We start from the raw sequence: 17,894 nt of genomic DNA, 5'->3' as shown, positions 1-17,894 counted from the left end.
TAACCTTTTTTCCCCAGTTTCATTTGATTTTAATATTGGAAATTCCAGGTTTCAATAAAAGTTGCGCGCCAAACGCAAGATCGCAATGGAATATCACCTGCTAAATCAGGCGCGGGGGGCGATTGGCGTCGGCGACAACGACTCAGTGGGATGAAGGGGCGTTGGGGCCGTAGGGCCGGCGGGATAATGAATCGAAATTGGAGCCGGTGTCGTTCCGTTCGGGCGATGGTATCCCCGCGATCTCCGTGCATACAAAGCCACCGCCACAACAACAACGGCTCCAGCAACAGCACAAGCCACGACAACACTGATGTTGCCTTGCCCCAGACCTGTCGTGCTCTTCGACGTGGAGTCCTTCACTTTGGAGGTGTGGCTTTCGTGCCGTTCGATAGCCCTTGCATTTACGATGGGCGAGGTAGCATCGTCATCGCTCCAAACACAACCCCACGCCCCCGTCTTGACTCGCTGGCACTGACTGTCGCGTGGTGCCTGGCACTTCCCCAGTTGTACGTAGCTTTCAAGGTGAGGAAAACACTCGCCTACGGAAATGTCGCCCTTCTTAGGACACATGCGTCCACTCGGGTTTGTCCCATGCCCTGCACAAACCGGCCCCGCGGTCATGCAATATGTCGCGTCGCCTTCGACACTCACTTCGATGCACCGTCTCTCATCCCTGTGTGGTGAAGCTGTCGGGATCGTGTCTGGTGTTGACGGTGTTGGACGAGCGGTGGTCGTGACGAATTCGCGACGAAAATGGGCGACAAACTCGTCGAAGGCCAGGTCGTCCACGCCGTGGCACGTCCGCGAAAGTGTGCGCGTAATGTTTTCAAACACAACCTGGCACGGAATCGAGTTGCGGAAGGCGGTAGTTTGATCTTGTGTTGGCACAGTCGCACCGAAAAAGGCGTCGAGCACATTGATGCCGACGGCTTTGGTGCAAGCACGGACGCTGGCGTCATTCAGGGACAAGGGCTTCAGAGCCACAAGTACGTCTTGGCGACTACAGTCTGTGCCGAGGTCAGCGCAGGTCATCGACAGCGCGGCGACAGCTGCGGCTCGACAGCTGAGAGAGGCAACCATTGAAGGCGGAATGGCAGCGACAACCAAGGTTAGCGAATGTGATTTTTGACTCAGACGCACCCGACATCCAGCCAAGTCCCGACTCAGAAGTCCAATTTCATCCGCGCTCGCCTCGACCTGGCCACCTGTCGGCATCCCCCAGTCATGAACCCGTGTGCACTGTTGAGTGTGCTTGCCACCCACCCGCATCCAGAAACACTCTGTGGAGACTGTAGTCGCGGACCGTCCCGTGGGCTGTGGCAACTTCATGGACGGCGTCCGTGAGAAGTGCAGTCTTGGGTCACCTGACCAAAGCAGACTCTTTTGTGATAGGCACCGCCAGTTTATCCGTCCATGTGTGGCTTTCTCTGTTGGCTCCTCTTGTACGGAAGCGGCATCCAAGTCCCTACTCCTGGGTTGGAGGGAGACGTAAGAGCCACCAACGTCGGCGTGGTCAAGTGGTCAAAGTTGGCGCTCTACTGGAACAGGTGTGATCGAGCAACGTGATTGCATCCAATATCTATGCAGTTCAACAAACGTGAATCGCCGAGGTGCGAAGCAAATGTCGCAATGACGGCAATCTGCGGTGGGGGTGGAGGAAGCACCCGTGGTCCCATCTGAGCCTGGCAAAAGCCATCTATGATGGAACTGGGCGAGAGCATGAAGAAGGCCACCCGTCTGTGTGTCAACTACTACCATCCAAGTCGCAAGAATGAATCGTCCCGGCAAAGCCATCGTCACGAAATCCTCATCCAAACGTGCGTTCAAGGCGACGACTCGACTTGGTACGGGGCTCATTTTGTCAACACAACCTCTTCCGCACACTCGTACTGCACACGATGCTCATCGCTCTGTAGCGCTCAAATGCCCGTCCGTTCTTCCCCTTTCACCATCGCTCGTTGTCCCAAGGTGCGTGCGACGGTTCAGCTCCAGTTATATGTTCTAACTTTCGGATCTCATCGACACGGGAAGCAGCTAGCGGATATATATAGCCCCCGCCGCTCTCATGACTGGTATCCTTCCACGGCGACGCTTTGTTTTGTTCTTTAACAAGTGGGCCACCAACACACACAATCTTCTCCGTTGAGATGGGCCTCCAAGACCGTGTAAAACAACCCGTCAAGCCATCGGCGCCCTCGTTGTCGGCCAGGAAGCAGCTGCGGCAGCGCACGCTGACGAACCAAGAGTTCGAGCAGCTTCGCATGGACCTGGAGGACATCTTGCAAGAATTTGAGCCGGACAACGCAGATACGGCGACGGCCCTCCTCAAGCAGTACGAAGGCCTCGAGGTTGAGCTCGTAGAGTGCTATCGATACTACTACACCAAGGACGGTCGCCCGCTCGAGCTCATCGTGGACGCCGTTGAAGACACGGCGCTGTGCCAGGCGGCCAAGACGACTATGGACAACAACCAAGTGGGTAGCGGGGGGCACAGTCTTGCCCAGTCATTTCGAAAACGGCTGTCGTTGCCTAAGCCAGCGATCGCCACGTACTTGAACGCAAAGTTAATCGCCAAGTTCCGGAAGGCCCAAGGAAAGCCAACGGGGTCCAAAATGGAAGGCATTCGGGGGCCGGAAGTCGCGAGGAAGCCGCCATCTCCCAAAGTTAAGCCGCATCAACGTAAGCAAGTGTTCGTGTCTTGCTCAAGGGGTCTCATCTGCCGCCGTGGTCTTTTGGACTAGGCTTCCTCATGGCTCAGCCGACCAAAGCCATGGCTACGCTCATCAACCGGTAAATTGGCCCTACTTGATGCGCGTGCCATCCGATCTCGAACGAGGGGTCGTTGCTGTAGAGTTCGAGGAAACAGCGTTGGAGGCAGCTCTACCAAAGATGATGCCTTGAACCCGTTTGAAGTGAAGCCACGGTATGTGTATTCCAGCTTTGGCTGCAAACCATCAGTTAAACGGATCATGTCGAGCTGATGGATATGTGGAGCAGAAGTCGCAGTGATGCAGGTCGGCGAGGCAGCGGGATCGCCGCAGCGTCGGCCTCCCCCATGGAAGTGCGATGTCTTGACACGGGCGAAGCTCTGCGTGCAGACTACGTGAACCAACAAGTACGTGGGGCTGCATTCGCTCCCCGTCCATCTGTGTGGTGCACTGAACCGGGTTACCGAATTAGGTCTTGGAGCACAAGAAGGAGCTGTCGAAGCCAGGCGCGAAAAAAACGTTTCGAGACAAAGTGATTGTGTTTTTGCAAAAGTACGACATCGCGGCCGTCGACAGCGTCGACGAGCTGCTGGCGTTTGGTGGCAAGACGAACGAAGAAATTTGGGATGACCTCCAGGTGCGTGACAAGCATCGTCCTGTGCCGCGCATGCATTTCATCTTGGTGGTGTGTGGCGGCATCTAGATCACGTACAAGGTGAACCAACGGTCCAGGTTGCTCCAGCTCTTCCAAAAGTATGACCCCGACCGCGTCCCGACAGTCGACATTCTGCTTGAAGACTATGCAGGCCACATCGAAGACATGATTGCGTACTACAAGGGCCGGTATGCCGACCAGCGCCGCGCCGATCTCATCCGGAATGACCCGTGCACTTGGAATCCTGGCCAAGCCAACACGTACCAGCTTCTTCCTGGCGGGCAATGAGTGCCTGTCGCTGCTGCCATGTTTCACATTGTCCATGGTTCGCGACGACCGACTGTGCTGTCGCTGACCAGAGCGATCGATGGTATCAATCAGTAGCCGGCGTGGTGGGGATAAAATTTGAAATTTGGATTTGAAGCGTTTGTGGAATTGGCGTGTGCAAGTCAAGGACAGCACCACGTTGCACGGCTTCCATTGCGTCGGGACAAGATCGAACTAGTCTTGGACGTCGTCGACGAGCATGGCCTCGCGCCGGCTCGACGGCAACTCGATCGAGTCGAGGAGGTGTCTGAAAATGCACAGGATTCTGTCGAGCCCAACGAGGACACCCGTGTCGACTTTGCCTTGATCGAACTGGACGTGTGCAAAATCGATGAACCGGACGTCGACGCTGGCGGCGTTGCTGGCGTCGTACACAAACAAGAGAGAGCTCGCGATGAATTGGAACTCGGTTTGGGTCGCGATCCATGCTCGAATCCGTTTGATCTTTCGTAGAAACTGCGCATGCTCCGGCGTGAGTCGTGTTTGAGTAGGGGAAACGTACTTGAACCACGCGGTCGGCGCGGGCTGCAATTTGAAGGTGCTTCGAACGTGCTTCGTGGTGGCCGTTCTCGAAGTATCGCGCAAAACTGTCTTCGATGGCGTCCTCCGTCGTCAACGCGCGAAAGTAGTGCTTGTCGTAGTCGTGGAATTGCCCCGTTGTGTCCCAGTACACTTTAATGCCTTGCAGGCGAAAGCCCATGATCGCTTGCAGCGGACACTTGGCTGCTTCTAAATCGATCTTTGCCGGGGTTGCAGTCGGGTCGTACGAGTGCGTGCCAATTTTGACGTCCATGATGCAGGGTTGCGTCATGCCGCTTAAGAGGTCCTCAAGCTGCAGGTATCGTCGAAGTTCTTGAGACGAAGGAAGCTCGACGACGCCGTAGAACACAGGGAAGTACGGCAAGCTTCTGGATGCAATGCGCTCGTAGAACGCGAGCTCGGTTTCACCTCGGTTCTTTGTCTGGAACGGCTTGAGTACCCTGCCTTGGTATACTTTCAAGCTCGTCTTGTCGCACGAGTGGCCGCCAACTTGGTGCGGCATGTCCTCAAGCACATGCGTCCGCGTGTGGTGTTGGCGCTTCCATGCGCGATAAAGCAAAATACCACCACCAGTCGTCGCAATCGCCACCACGACGATCGCGGCAGCGGAGTGTCGCGTCATCGCACACCACACACACACCACCTTGACATGGGCTGTATCTTTGTCATGACCCACGATTTAATTTGACCGGATATTTTGACTCATCTTGCACCTTACGATATCAGAGAAATTGCTGAAGCAACGCAAATGGAAGAAAAAGAGTCCATTCCTCAGAATATGACAAGGAAGGCATACATTTTCCAAGATAAAATGCAAGGAGAACAAAGTGTTCTGGCTGAATAAATCGACACAAATTTGTGCGTGCATTATTTACACCTTGAACGTTACAAGTTGCAAAGCACCACGACAGGGGGCAGCCATCTTTACCCGCGCAGCTTCAGGAACATGCGCTTGATCACTCGCGCCTGGAAGCAAGTTGAATACGCGATGCAAGCGGTAATATAGGAGAACCCCACCTCGTAGCTGACAGTGTGTTGAGGCAGCTCGTTGTTGCCAGACGCTCCTTCCATCTACGCGAACGACATACATGAGCAACCCATCCACCCAACGATCTCACTATGAGAATCTGTACCCCAGTTGTTGTCGGAATATCCTTGCCATGGGTGTCCGCGGCATCGAGAAAGTCCTAACAATCATCGAGTCGTGATGCCATTGAAGAAAGACAGCGCAGCAGTCAGTACGAGGATGTCCGCCATGGTCGAGTCCCGGATCGTCGTCATGTGCTTCGCCAACGTCAACGCGAGTCCGAGGAAGCACCGCTTGGCGTAATACCACGTGTCCGTGCCTAGCTTGCGGTGGTACGGCTCCATGCTCTACACGTTCATGTGAACCATCCATCCCTTCGAGCGGCATCCACCGACTGTACCTACCTTCATAACGCGGCAAATGCCAAAATCGTAGTTGTTCTACACCGCGGTGTTCAACATCCGCCGCGATGCAACCCGCGCCTACCTTGGAGCAATACAGCGTCCCAATGACCAGGTTCACGATGCACAAGTGGAAGAGGCGCTTGTCTGGGTCCCGGCTCGCTTCTTCCTCTTCTTCTCGCTCAATCGACCGGAGCAGCTCTTCCGCCTACACGCACGTCTTGTCCAGTCCAAAGTGTCGAGTCCCACACCTTTTCGTTGTCAGTGTTCATGACGTAGCACACGCACAGATTCGCCAGGATGATCGCTTGGACTTCGAGCAAGTTTTCCTACACCGAGACGGCAGTGTCAGCAAGCAGGTACCGTGCTTCGTGTGAACGATGGACCTGGTGCTTCTTGACGAATGGCTCGTAGTACTGAATCGCTTGCTCGTACTTGTTCCCTATAAACCCATCGAGATGAGCCATCGCGACGACGGTCCAGGCACCTTGCAGAAAAAACACATGCGCCACGTTCAGCTTCCAGCTCTCGTGCTCGGAGCAAAACTCGGCCGTTTGCCGAAATATCTTTTCGACTTGGGCGTAGTTGCCGCGGTCCCAGTAAATGTTGGCCTGGGCCATGAGCACCGGCATAAAGTCCTCCAGGGCGTCGTCGTATGCCTTGAGCGAGCTCTTGATCTCCTCGTTGGACTGGGCAATCCGAGCTGCCTGAATCTTCTGCGTGAGCTTGCGCAGGATGTCCACGTGCTTGGTCGCGAGGTCGTCATACTTGCGGTACGCTTCCTCCGGCGACGTTTGCAACTGCGCACGGCGTCAGGGACCAGTGTGGCAAAGGGCCAAAGCAACTCTACCGTGACGCTGGCATCGACAAACTCGAAAAAGTCCTTGGACAGGAGCTGGAATGTCAAGTGGGTGTTTTCGGCGAGCACGTCCGCCATGAGGTCGTGAAACCCGTGCTTCATGTACAAGATCTAAACGATGCCGGTGTGAAGTGCGTGTGCCAACCAACGAGTAAGCACGGCGAGGATGGCGCACGCCCGGGGGTGGCGTCCATCGCCCGTGGCTCGACTTGACAATGTACCAAGAGATTCGAAAAGGTTTCCACGGGAAATGGCGGGTTCTGGAGCAAAAAGTTCATCTTTTTGAACCCACTGTTCGGGTCCACTTCCATGTTCATCAAACCAAAATTGTGCAGCGACACCTAGACAAAAGCACGCGGCGGACGCCACACGTCAGGCCAATGGTCCTTTGTGTGGACAGGTCGCACCGAGTCGAGCTCTTCTTCGGCGCGAGGGGGCATGTCCAAGAGTGCGTCGCGCGCGCCCTGCGACACCAAACAAATCGTCAGAGCCGTGGAAAATGGTCAAGAAAACGCACTTTGAAGTTCTTCATGTCATACTCGATCGCAGCCTTCAAGTTGAACGCCTCGACGAGGGCTGTTTCGCGCAAAACTGTCGAGTTGCGGACGCTCTTGACATCCGAATTGCTCTCGCTCTTGCTCCCAACGCTCAGTTCGGGATGGTCGCGCACCTGTCGATTGCACGACATGTCGAAACGTGAGGTCTCGTCACGCCAATGCGTTCACGGTGTAGTCCAGAGAATTCGCTCTGCATTTGAAGTAGCAAGGCCAAAGGAATAGATCTTGTCGCAGCAAGTCGTCCGCTACGTACGCCTTTTTCGATGATTTCCGCGATTTGCCGCATCGCATTGCCGTATTGCTTGAGCCGAAAGTAACAGAGCGCAATGTTGTAGCACAGGTCTGACTGGTACCTACAAGAAGGCACCGAGGCATGAGCAGCGCTCTTTGGCCAAAATGAGACTGCTGGTAAGCACACTGCCGCTGCCGCCCACACAAGTGCCTTTGGGATACAAGGACCAGTCGCTGCCTTGCCGCTGTCATCGAAACTCCAGTCTATCAACCGTGTTGGACGCACCCGAGAACGTTCATGGCGTCGCCAAATTTCTTTTTGGCATCGTCGAACCGCCCTTCCTTGAAGTCGATGGCTCCTTCAAACACGATCGTGGTCGGGTCATCCCGCAAACACTGGTCCAGGATCGACTGTGTTGCCTTGATGTCGTTTTGCTCGTAGTACACGGCAGCTCGAAGCAGCGCGACCTAGTGGGCACAACATTGATCGCCGTTGAAAAAACGATCGCTCTTGAACCGAACAGGCACAACGTACGCGGTGACTGTACTGCTCGCTCTCGAGCTGACTCGCCTTGCGAGACGCGGCATCGTATTGCCCTGCCTACACCAACTCGATCAGGTCTGCGATCGACGTCGCCAGCACAAACCTTGTACAGTGCTTGGGCGTAATAAAGGTGGTAGTCTTCGACGTCCGGAAACAGCTTGCACAATTGCTCGTACATCGACACGGCGTTGTGGAAGCTCTGCATGTGGTAAAAGCAATATCCTACCAAACAAATGCACACGGTGAGACCGCGGCGTGTCAGTGAAAGCGAGAGATGCGATCGAATGTACCGAGAAGCGACAGCGCCGCGCGACTGCACGGGTGGTTCTGTAGCTCGATCTGCAGGATGCGCACCGCTTCGTCGTACTTTTGGTCGCGGATGTGGCCGTAAACCGTCGACGTGAAGCTTCCACCTACACGTTGCCATGAACACCTGCTTTAGCAGGACGGGCTTCCATGCATCACGTGCCTTCTTTCGCTTGCTGAAACATGGCGTTGTGAGCGGCACTGAGATCTTCGATAGTCCCGAACCGTCGTGCGGCCGAGCGAGTGTTTAAAACACATTATAAACACTCGTCGGTTTCGCCGATCGCGTGAAACCGTCGGGTATCACCTCGGTGGCGTCATGGATCAACGCTGGCTGGACAAGTCGGGCCTTGATCACGATCTCTCGTGAATGCGTTAAGCGCTGCAGTGTGCCCCGCATACATAGCATGCTGGGCCGGCCACCGTCCATAGGTAGATGTCGTTGCCAAGGTACCAACAGAATCGTTCAACCATACCATTCCCCTGGTCAAGGTCGCCGGTGAGACGACGAAGCACGGACACGTCTCGACTGTGGTGGGCCTAAACGACGCCACCACACTACAGTCCTGGTTAGCCGTTGAGCCGTGGAGGTCCGCGTCAACCAGAGACTGTGAACGCATCCGAGCACCACGTTTCTCGCACTCCACAAAACGTAAGATCACGTGGTCCGTTTGGTTTCCTTTTCACGCGACTTGATCGACCATCGCCGACATCTGAAACAAATCCAAACTGTAAAGGGTAGGCCTGCGCAAATCACTTCGCACTTTAGCTCGGACGTGTAGCTGCAGTGCACCATTGGCGCTCCGACAGCGTCATTCAGTGAGGTGAACGAGGGGCTATGTTGGCCATATCGGTCATGTTGACGCAAAGGCGCTTCCGATGGGAGCGCCCAGTCGACGCACGACCTTAACCAGCTACTTGTGAGAATAACAAATGTTCCCGACTACTGCCAGGTCTATTTGCGAAAGCGAGAGCGAGGAATCTGTTTTAGGGCTCGAGGTCCCCTCGACATTGTTACCAAAGGGTTGAACATTGTCGCCGCCTATGCCGCATCGAACGCTCGGCGTCAAACAGTTGGACAACGACTTCGCCACAATGAAACTTGCAAAACGAGTTGTAATCAGCGCAGAAAACGTGTTCCCAAGCGCAGTGCTCGGAACCTCAAGTGCTTGGCAGATGAGTCGTGTACCTCGCCATGCTTCATCCATGCACGTGGCGTCTGGTGGTCAAGCGCTCTGTCCTTGAACGAACCACCGCCACCATGCCCGCCGTCGCTCAAGTAAATATCCAGGAAGTCACCACGACAACCCCTTTTGTCTTCTCCGCGAACTCGCCATGGTGAATGCGGCGATCGCAATGTCATGTGTCTTGGCAGTGTATTCCGTACGCTCCTGTGACGATGGGAAAGCGTCGACGAAGGCGATCGTCAGCCGATCAACATCATGACCCGAACGACTCTCGAGTACACATATCCACATGGCAGGTCTCGACACACAGTGGAGTCAGCATCCCAGTCCCAATCGATCCGTGTGTACCGCCGCCCGTACTGTGTTTAGGTTGGGGGAACTGTCCCGGAACGCCTATCTTGGCTAAGTTGGGGAGGACTCGCCCGAGCACGGAGCGTCGTTGCCTCGTGGGGCGACGATCGGACCATTCTCGACGCATCGATTCCTGCAGACGGAAGCGATTTCGTTTGTGCAACATGTGCATCGATCGTGTCGAAACACGTCAATATCAACCGTTTGGCGAGAGTCTGCAGAAATTTCCACGACCGTTCTTCTGACGTTTGGAAGGCACATTTCAGAAGTACTACTGTAGCATGGGGCGACACCGGGGCGACATTCCCCGTCCGTTCTCAAAGGGTGCAGGGAAAGCGCATGGGGGAGTCGAGCGATGGACCCAGTCGGTCGCAGACAGCGCGGGGCGAGAGTCTGGTCAGACCGTCTGTGGACTCTTCGGCCTGTGCAATGAAGTGCGCACCGTACATCCCATCTACAGGCTGCGAGACCGTCGGCATCAACTCGCTTTTTTGATCAAACGACGGGGCTCTCATGTTGCGAGATACGGTCTCCTACGTCGTCCGCAGCAAAAAGGTTGATGCTCGTATGCTGGTCGAAACTTGCGTCGCCCAGCGTGGCACAGTGGGTCGAGTGGTCAAGCAGTACGTCCGTGTCCACCTCAACGATTGTGCCACCGTTCGACGGCTTTGTCAAGTCGTTGGTTTGCGATGGCAGCACAGCCAATGTCTCCTCCAGTTTGGGCGACGGGAGCGCCCCTGCAATCTCATGTGGGGCCATCCCGGACGGATGCAAATACAGTCCATTCTGCGCAGTCCATCGCTGTATACCTCGATCCGTTCGTGTCCATCTTTTTCACGCTGTCCGGCATAAATGGGGCACACGCGAAAGCTGGCACTGTCCACGTTTTTTGATTTGGCACAGAATTCCGGCGACTTCGACCAGGGTCAGCACCTGGATGGGTAAAGTGACGACCGATGGCCGGAACATGATGGCGCATTGCATATGCACCCTGGCGTAGCATGGATCTCAGCGAAATACGTCCAAGACCATGCATGGCGCGGGTGCCCATGTGTCACTGATGGATATCCTGCGATTCTGTGGCGTGGATATCTCCGAGTTCTGCCACGTGGGGCGTTGTGATCAGGTGCATCGTCATCATCTGTCCTCGAACCACCGCGAAATAACCAGCGGTGTCGAGGATAGAATGCCGCCCCCGTCAAGACGGCAGCCTGAAGTGAGTCCGCCCGGCAGATGACCCGGCTGCGTGAGCCACCGCCCCGGGGAACTCGTTCCATATCCCGGTACACATCGCGATTTACTGTCGCGCAACCCAAAGGGTGCGTGGGGATTTGTAAAGCGGTGTGTCGCGCCGCCCTGCGAAACTGCCTCGATTCCGACGACGCCACCAAACGATCGGATTGTTGAGGAATGGGAAGGTTGATCGTTCGGGGGGACGGTCCCTGCTCCTGGGGGGGGGGTGCGTAATTTGACCATCGGCCCGAGCGAATTGCATTGCGTGTGAAGGGGCTCGGGGCGAATCGTTGGGGCTCAGTACATGGTGGCATCATCAAGACCATCTTGCGCGTTGGTATGCCGCCGCCCAGGCTTTGCAAGCGAATGGACACAGCCCCATGAAAAATGCATACTTACGGCCACGAACCTTTACGTCATCACGACTGACACCCTCATCCATTCGGGTTAAGTGTCCCTTGCGACATCAGTAGGTACTTGGTCGTGTGCGAGAGAGGGAAGAGCTTCCCGTCCACCGCGCCCAGAGGTGCACTCGTTCAGCCTGCCTCGTCGTATCGAGATAACTCACTGTGGGTCGCAGGCGTACCTGGATGTGGTATGTATACCCACGCAGCCAGGGCGGTGCGAGGCGGCGGCGGGGATTTGCGTTTGCTTGGGCGCTGTCCATGGACCTGCAAGGTACCCTCGGCTGGTTCAAAAGACCCAGTGGGGCACATTGCCCTTGTCAACCCAACCACTCGGACCGACATTCGCTTAGGGCAACGTGTACGTTTGATGGGCTGATACATCGATTCGAACGGATCGATGGCCCACCGTCGCTCGATCAACTCGTCAACACACCACGGTAGGCAGCGCTCGGCCCAACCCGACACAACGTTGGACGAGTGTCGGTCGCCCACTACCGAGCCCCCTCCGACGACGAAAGTCGCGCCCGTGTCATCCTTTACATGAATTGTTGCACAGCCTGCCGGCGTCCCTCATGTATCTAGTGATGGCGCAGTGTTTGGTGGACTGGCATCGCCGTGGGCTCACGTGTAACATGACCTCGACGTAGTCAGCGAAATATCCGACGAGGGGAATGATCAGCGCCTGTCTAAGAGCCGGGTGGCTTTGTCGATTACGAGCGTGGGACTGCGTTGGACCTCATCAAGAGAGAGGCGGCCTGCTGTCAACCACCACATGGCCACGCGTCTGTATATGTGACTGGAGGAGGGTCCACATACACGACGAGACCACAATGTGTCGCAAGATAAGTCGGGGGTGTCGTGGCCGATTCACTTTCCTCTCTCCCGCAAACGGCCGCGTCGCGATCCGTCGTCCCAAGCGACCTCCCCGCCCACCTCAGCTCGCGTCACGCTGCCTGCTGGTTCGAACGCCGCTCCCACTTCTGTGGCCCAACTTGTGTCGTTGCCGTCATTTCCGTTTTTCCTCGAGCAACCTCGACCATCCATCGTAACGTTGCCCAACGCAAACCAGTCAGTATGCGTCGCACAAGTCACTGTAGCATATCTCCGAGTCCCGCGAGCTCCGTGGGGGGGTCCTCGGCCCCCACGACACCGCGTGAACTCGCAACAACCACTACAGCACGAGCATCCGTCGCTATCCGCCAATGCACGTTCCCACATTGCCATAACAAGGTGCGGTCCAAAGGCCTGTGTAAAGCTCATGGCGGTGGCCTTCGCTGCATGGCCCAAGGCTGCACTCGCAGCTCACAAGGCAAGGGGTACTGCATCCGCCACGGCGGCGGGAAGCGCTGCTCCATGGCAGGATGCAGTCGTTCGTCCCAGTCTAACGGATTTTGTAAATCCCACGGCGGTGGGCTTCGCTGCCAGGAGCCCAATTGCAACAAAAGTTCGCAAGGCGGGGGGTACTGCCGCTTGCATGGCGGTGGCCACCGCTGCCAACACGACCAGTGCGACAAAAGTGCCCAACGCGGCGGATACTGCTCCACCCACGGCGGCAACCGCGCGTGCAAGTTCCCCGACTGCACCAAGAACGATCGCGGTGGCGGGTACTGCGCCGAGCACGGGGGTGGACGGCGGTGCACGTTCGAGTCGTGCAACAAGCCCGCTCGAGAACAAGGCATGTGTTCGCATCATGCTGCAGCAATGTCCGGTGGAGCACTCATACTGGCGCCGCCCACGATGTTGCCGTCGCCGATGACCGCCACCAACATGGGATCGCTGGACGTGTCGTTTGGGCAAACTCTTGCGTATCACCACACGATGTATCCGCCAGTCAGCCAAGACCCCCACACCCGCAATTTCCCTAGATCAGTGTCCTTCAATTCGTATTTCCACGACGTCGTATCGACCGACGCGTCGATGCCTCGCGGGTTTAGTGGCAGCGACGTCGTGCACGAGTACTTCACAAAGGCCGAGTCAGCACCACCGTACCCGCACCACGATCATCAACAGCACCACATGGCCACGATGGCGTCGCACGCGGCGCACCAAGCGTCGTTGAGTTCTGGGTATCGGTTCGGGGTACCGCCGTATGCGTTCTCTAGCCCATTGCCCGTGCCCCCTTCAGCATCGGCCAACATGTACACGGTCCCGTCATCGGGCGGCCCGTCGCACCATCCCAGCTACCACCACCAATCGTTGCCGCACGACGAGATAGCCATGCATCCCTCGTCCTTCCTTCCCGACCCGTTGCCGTACCCATACCCAGAACAGTGCACCACGGGCAGCCCGTCCATGCTGTACCACCCACCCCTCGCTCGATTGCCCCATAGTCACCACACGGACGGGTTGGCAGCGACCCATCAAGCGGGGACGGGCATCTTTTCGCCGCCGCGACGCGATTTACCCTAGCTGAATGCATGCATAACCCGTTAACTTATCGCTCAACTCAAACGAATCGGCGCCTGATCGCAGTTGCTGCGTCGCGTTCGTGCCCAAGACGAGTCGAAACATTCGTCGTTCCTGCCGACAACATAGCACGCCGGCCTCGCCGGAATTTTGCGCACGTCAACCGTACTCGCCATGAAGCAACATTGCACAATGCAGACACAACATAACCATGCGTCAAGCATGCGCCAGCGCTTCGAGTTCGAGCACAACGTCGCGAGGAGTCCATCGTGATGGTTGTGGCGCAGCAGCGACGGACACTTGGACATGGCATGTCGTGCTATCAACAAGCGCCACAGTAAGGACGAAGGCGGGAGAGGAAGTCGCGAGGACGACGTAGTGGCCTTGGGACTCAAGGACGATTCCGTCGGCTGGAGACAGTTGGAGAACGTCCCGAAGGCGCGCGACGTCCAAAAGTGCCGACTTGGTGGACGAAGGCACGTCAACGACACTTTCGAAGGAGGGAGAGATCGACCATTGTTGTACCAAGTACACGCTGAAGTCGTTAGTCTTCTGCAGCCGTTGGCCGCTTCCTGGGCTCACGCAGGACACGATAATCTGTCCGTTGTACTGATCGATGGTGGGCAGGTTGAGAGGGATGACCGCCGACGCGTGGGCACCAACGTCAACATCTTCAGGGGATGTCTTGAAGTCGAGGACAGGGTCGTCGTTTGCATCACTAGAAACTTCAGGGAAGCGACGGCGGATCGAGATGGCACAGCACACAACAGGGATCGGAATCGCGCCAGAGTTCTTCACGTCCAAATGAAGCATCGGCGCACATGTACCGGAGCTCTGTTTGATTTCGCAGCGGACGTGAAGACTCTGCAGAAGCAGGTGCTCCATCATGTCGTTCATCATGCGAGACATGCCAACGCTTTGCTCCATGCTCGTGCGGAACTTGTCCAACATGGCGCCAAACTGAGCTTGCATACCTTCCGTGTACACCTTCATCATATCGGCCATGTCATGGGTGTCGCCGCTCGTCGCCGCCATCACGTGCCTCGAGAGACCTTCACCGCAGCAACCCGTGGCCAATCAAAATCGGGGGAAGGGGTAGAGGAGTTGCAATTGGTTGCATTCGTTTGAAACAAGTCAAGTCGTCTTTGAGCTTGAAAATCGGATTTTATCCGATTATAGCAAATTATAACACCGTGCTCGGGCCAGGATTTTCGTTTGTTATATTTGCTATAATTCCAGTGGCGCGGTTCGAAACGGCTTTCTGAAATATACCGAACGTTGTGAATTGCAACGCTTTGATTGGATAATCCTGTTTTAAATCTTTCTGGCTCCCGTCGCACTCGCACGATGCCACGGTCCAAGGCACTTGCCATCGACTAGTGTCAAGCACCGACATGGAGGCGGAGGCGGCAGCACCCACGTGCATGTATCCTGTGCAAGGCAACGTGTTCACCGCGATGCGTTGTCCGCTTCATGCCGCGGCATGCATCATCTCCGCGATCGAATGCGATGTCGTCGCCACATTCAACCAAACAGACTTGGCTATTCAACCGAATCTGGACGTGTTCGACATCCCGATTGCTTCTGTTGAGATGCTGCCTGCGAACATTAGCCACGTGTAAAGTTCGAGTGACGTGCGAAGATGTTTGACCGTGATGCCCGTAGATCCTTTCGAAGGAACGGGATCAAGCATCTCGGTGACTTAAGCCTCGATGCCTCCGGCAGACCATCCTCCACAGCGTCACTGTACGTCGCATATGCCACGTCGTTATGTCGTCACCACAGTGCATTTTCATCGGCGTCATGCACAGTTCTTTGATTGATCAAGACCTCCACGCCTTGACCAGCCAAACTCGATTCCCTCGAACCCTCCGCTCCTTGTAAGCCAACCCTCCTCGTCCATTGACGAGTCCAGTGACCTCCCGTACCACTTCGACCTAGTGCAGAACTTTGGCACGCTCGTCCGTGACAGCCATAAAAAGCACGTCCTTTCCACCCACCCTCACGTCCTTGTATGTCGTCGCCATCACTCACCGCCCTTCCTGACAATTGCCACAGAGACCTAAGCGACAACGTTCTCAACGACTTCGTTGTCGACTCGACATCGTTCGGCGTCCTGTCGCGCATCCCGTCGTTTGGCGTCAACGTCACGATTCAAGTCGCAGGATCGTCATGCATGTCGATCCCTGGCGCGAGATTTGAATCGGTGCAGAATGGACGCTTCTTTCTGTGTGTGTTGCGGCTCATGAACGACACCGAGCCTTCAGGTACACTTTCATCTCGTGTGGAGATATCAAAGCATGACACGTTTCGACATCACGGCTGAGCTACCGCATTGAGCCCACAAGACTACTACTCGTGGCTCTTGCATAGATGCAAGCAGTGCCAACACGATGCACGACCCCACCACAATCGCGCCGCTTCCACATTCGAACACGGGTACGATATCCTTTCCAGAGCAACGCATGTCCTCATCACTTACACACAGGCGACTCGCCTACCGGGCGGTCTGCATCGTCCATCTTTGTGACCGTGGCGCTTGTGAGTGTCATCGTTGTCGGCGTGATCGTCGCTGCGTTCTACCTGCTCCGCCGACCGACTGCAATGTTACCACGCGTCCTCACAACTTCTCGGACTTCGCGGCGTCTGTCGGCGAGCTTTCTCACACACTCCCCGCCCAAGACTACCAAACGAAGCAGCATCATCGGCGCCCACGACGTTCGATTTGATCCAAGCGTCGCGTGTGCCCGGCTCGCCCGCTCCGATCTTCGTTCTGTTCACGTGCTTCACGCCGACGGTCTTGCCGTCGTCTCGTTTGGGTATTGGAAAGTCCACGCGCCCGTCACCATCCGTCAGCTGCAGCCAAACTCACCGACAGATTCCATTGCGACCTTCATGGACGAAGCGCGAACGTGCGTGTTAGTCGTCCATGAACACATCGTGACGTGCCTCGGTGTCTCGTGGAGCACGTCGTCCGATGTCGCAATCGTGTCCGAGCACATGGAAGGTGGCACGCTTCAGACCCACATGACACAGTACGGCCACACGCGGCAGTTCCACGAAGCCAAGTGGGTCGTTGCTTTTCAAGTCACGGACGCCCTGGTGTATCTGCATGCACATGGCATTGTGTACCGAACGCTTCATGCAGAATCGGTGCTGTTGTCGGCGGACGGTCACCCCAAGTTGTCCAACTACGGCCTTCGTCGAAGTCAAGCGAAGAAAGGGGTTGGAGGAGGGGTGTCGTTAGTGTGGGCGCATTTGGCGTCTACAGCACCCGAGCTCCTCAACGGCGGCGACCACAGTGCTGCCAGCGACGTGTACGCCCTTGGCGTCCTCCTTTGCCAATTGGATCACGGAGTCCCATCCTCTTCTTCGTCGTATCTTGACTTGAATGGCGACGATACGCTCCGCGGCGACGTCGAACGCATTGTGCTCGGCAAGTATAGACCCGTTGTGTCCTCCACTTGTCCGGACGACATAGCAGCACTTATCCAAAAATGCGTTCAGGTGAATCCACGAGACCGACCGACTGCTGAAGCTGTCTTGCTTGCCCTGCAGCCGTACCATCATGACGTGGACGGTGCCGTGGACGTGTAGCAGCCGTCGCGCGTAGTGACGTCTATGGTTGTAAGAGAGTGTGCGAGTCGATCGTGTCTTGATGGGAGTGCATGGATGCAGTGATGGGAAGGAACTATCAGCCGTTGGGTTCGTTGGCGCGGCCTTTCCTTCTCCATCCGACGCAGAGACATCGCGGGTGTCGGTTCCGTCGACGTCAGCAGAATCGTTGAGGGTTGGTAACATCCATCACACGAAATAGAGATCTGGGATTGGTTGATTTTTATGTTCTTTTTATCCAATCCACTAATTAGATTCAGCGCAATCGAAAATTGTATGTAGAATCCGCACTTTGCCGGGAGAGGGGGGGTTGACGAGCCGGTGTGCGGAGATCCTGTTAAGATAGATAGACTGCAAGAATACATACTTGAGAAGGTACCTGCCGATACGTTAGAACGAAGTACGATTTTGAATTATGGGGAATGTATGTGAAGTCGACATCAGTTTTAAAATTGATTGACCACGAACTGAGAGAATGGATATATGCTGATCTTGAATGAATTTCGAAAGTTTGTGGGCGCAACTTCCAGTGGTCTTGCC

The 17,894-nt window shown here is 55.9% G+C and overlaps 6 protein-coding genes across 6 annotated transcripts; 3 read left to right on the top strand and 3 right to left on the bottom strand.

The window, feature by feature from the left end:
- The first annotated feature begins 7 nt into the window (after positions 1–7).
- On the top strand, positions 8–4,882 carry H310_12014 (hypothetical protein). The gene is made up of 12 exons (XM_008878916.1): positions 8–367; positions 420–506; positions 564–1,108; positions 1,157–1,547; positions 1,619–1,844; positions 1,917–1,968; positions 2,035–2,679; positions 2,742–2,790; positions 2,852–2,923; positions 2,998–3,115; positions 3,181–3,345; positions 3,412–4,882. Exons 7-12 carry the CDS (start codon positions 2,148–2,150, stop codon positions 3,649–3,651), a joined length of 1,176 nt encoding a protein of 391 aa, XP_008877138.1. The 5' UTR covers positions 8–367; positions 420–506; positions 564–1,108; positions 1,157–1,547; positions 1,619–1,844; positions 1,917–1,968; positions 2,035–2,147; the 3' UTR covers positions 3,652–4,882.
- On the bottom strand, positions 3,644–4,871 carry H310_12015 (hypothetical protein). Its single transcript, XM_008878917.1, has 2 exons — positions 4,193–4,871; positions 3,644–4,146 (listed from the first exon to the last, which is right to left on the bottom strand). The coding sequence occupies exons 1-2, from the start codon at positions 4,850–4,852 to the stop codon at positions 3,865–3,867; spliced, it is 942 nt and encodes a 313-aa protein (XP_008877139.1). The 5' UTR covers positions 4,853–4,871; the 3' UTR covers positions 3,644–3,864.
- A 178-nt stretch (positions 4,883–5,060) lies between the features above and the next one.
- Positions 5,061–8,385, bottom strand: H310_12013 (hypothetical protein). Its single transcript, XM_008878915.1, has 19 exons — positions 8,319–8,385; positions 8,140–8,262; positions 7,953–8,071; positions 7,841–7,906; positions 7,592–7,773; positions 7,328–7,427; positions 7,035–7,187; positions 6,925–6,981; positions 6,739–6,858; positions 6,509–6,628; positions 6,146–6,458; positions 6,045–6,100; positions 5,910–5,987; positions 5,744–5,866; positions 5,662–5,697; positions 5,473–5,604; positions 5,364–5,417; positions 5,248–5,301; positions 5,061–5,196 (listed from the first exon to the last, which is right to left on the bottom strand). Exons 1-19 carry the CDS (start codon positions 8,338–8,340, stop codon positions 5,155–5,157), a joined length of 1,950 nt encoding a protein of 649 aa, XP_008877137.1. The 5' UTR covers positions 8,341–8,385; the 3' UTR covers positions 5,061–5,154.
- Positions 8,386–12,407: 4,022 nt separating this feature from the next.
- Positions 12,408–14,827, top strand: H310_12011 (hypothetical protein; the record flags this gene model as incomplete). The annotated part of the gene is made up of 1 exon (XM_008878913.1): positions 12,408–14,827. The coding sequence occupies one exon, from the start codon at positions 12,408–12,410 to the stop codon at positions 13,740–13,742; it is 1,335 nt and encodes a 444-aa protein (XP_008877135.1). The 3' UTR covers positions 13,743–14,827.
- On the bottom strand, positions 13,738–14,799 carry H310_12012 (hypothetical protein). Its single transcript, XM_008878914.1, has one exon. The coding sequence runs from the start codon at positions 14,772–14,774 to the stop codon at positions 13,956–13,958; it is 819 nt and encodes a 272-aa protein (XP_008877136.1). The 5' UTR covers positions 14,775–14,799; the 3' UTR covers positions 13,738–13,955.
- A 245-nt stretch (positions 14,828–15,072) lies between the features above and the next one.
- On the top strand, positions 15,073–17,387 carry H310_12010 (serine/threonine protein kinase). Its single transcript, XM_008878912.1, has 7 exons — positions 15,073–15,357; positions 15,405–15,485; positions 15,551–15,619; positions 15,686–15,751; positions 15,798–16,006; positions 16,113–16,178; positions 16,228–17,387. Exons 1-7 carry the CDS (start codon positions 15,134–15,136, stop codon positions 17,334–17,336), a joined length of 1,824 nt encoding a protein of 607 aa, XP_008877134.1. The 5' UTR covers positions 15,073–15,133; the 3' UTR covers positions 17,337–17,387.
- The last annotated feature ends 507 nt before the right edge of the window (positions 17,388–17,894 follow it).

This window comes from Aphanomyces invadans (assembly GCF_000520115.1).
Source record: "Aphanomyces invadans strain NJM9701 unplaced genomic scaffold supercont1.35, whole genome shotgun sequence".
In the NCBI taxonomy this organism is placed as follows: Eukaryota; Oomycota; class Saprolegniomycetes; order Saprolegniales; family Verrucalvaceae; genus Aphanomyces; species Aphanomyces invadans.
Note: the sequence above shows the minus strand (reverse complement) of the source record. Positions and strands in the feature narration are given on the sequence as shown.

Excerpts from the sequence above, each read along its gene's own strand:
- H310_12012 (XM_008878914.1), bottom strand. The coding sequence starts at position 14,774 with ATGGCGGCGACGAGCGGCGACACCCATGACATGGCCGATATGATGAAG.
- H310_12014 (XM_008878916.1), top strand. The coding sequence starts at position 2,148 with ATGGGCCTCCAAGACCGTGTAAAACAACCCGTCAAGCCATCGGCGCCC. Across the intron at positions 2,680-2,741 it reads CAAAGTTAAGCCGCATCAAC|GCTTCCTCATGGCTCAGCCG; the intron begins GTAAGCAAGTGT and ends CTTTTGGACTAG. Across the intron at positions 3,346-3,411 it reads AAATTTGGGATGACCTCCAG|ATCACGTACAAGGTGAACCA; the intron begins GTGCGTGACAAG and ends GGCGGCATCTAG.
- H310_12010 (XM_008878912.1), top strand. The coding sequence starts at position 15,134 with ATGGAGGCGGAGGCGGCAGCACCCACGTGCATGTATCCTGTGCAAGGC. Across the intron at positions 15,486-15,550 it reads CCATCCTCCACAGCGTCACT|TTCTTTGATTGATCAAGACC; the intron begins GTACGTCGCATA and ends CGTCATGCACAG. Across the intron at positions 16,007-16,112 it reads GAACGACACCGAGCCTTCAG|ATGCAAGCAGTGCCAACACG; the intron begins GTACACTTTCAT and ends GCTCTTGCATAG.
- H310_12015 (XM_008878917.1), bottom strand. The coding sequence starts at position 4,852 with ATGACGCGACACTCCGCTGCCGCGATCGTCGTGGTGGCGATTGCGACG. Across the intron at positions 4,147-4,192 it reads GCGCCGACCGCGTGGTTCAA|TTTCTACGAAAGATCAAACG; the intron begins GTACGTTTCCCC and ends GAGCATGCGCAG.
- H310_12013 (XM_008878915.1), bottom strand. The coding sequence starts at position 8,340 with ATGTTTCAGCAAGCGAAAGAAG. Across the intron at positions 5,988-6,044 it reads CATTCGTCAAGAAGCACCAG|GAAAACTTGCTCGAAGTCCA; the intron begins GTCCATCGTTCA and ends GTCTCGGTGTAG. Across the intron at positions 5,302-5,363 it reads ATATTCCGACAACAACTGGG|ATGGAAGGAGCGTCTGGCAA; the intron begins GTACAGATTCTC and ends TCGTTCGCGTAG.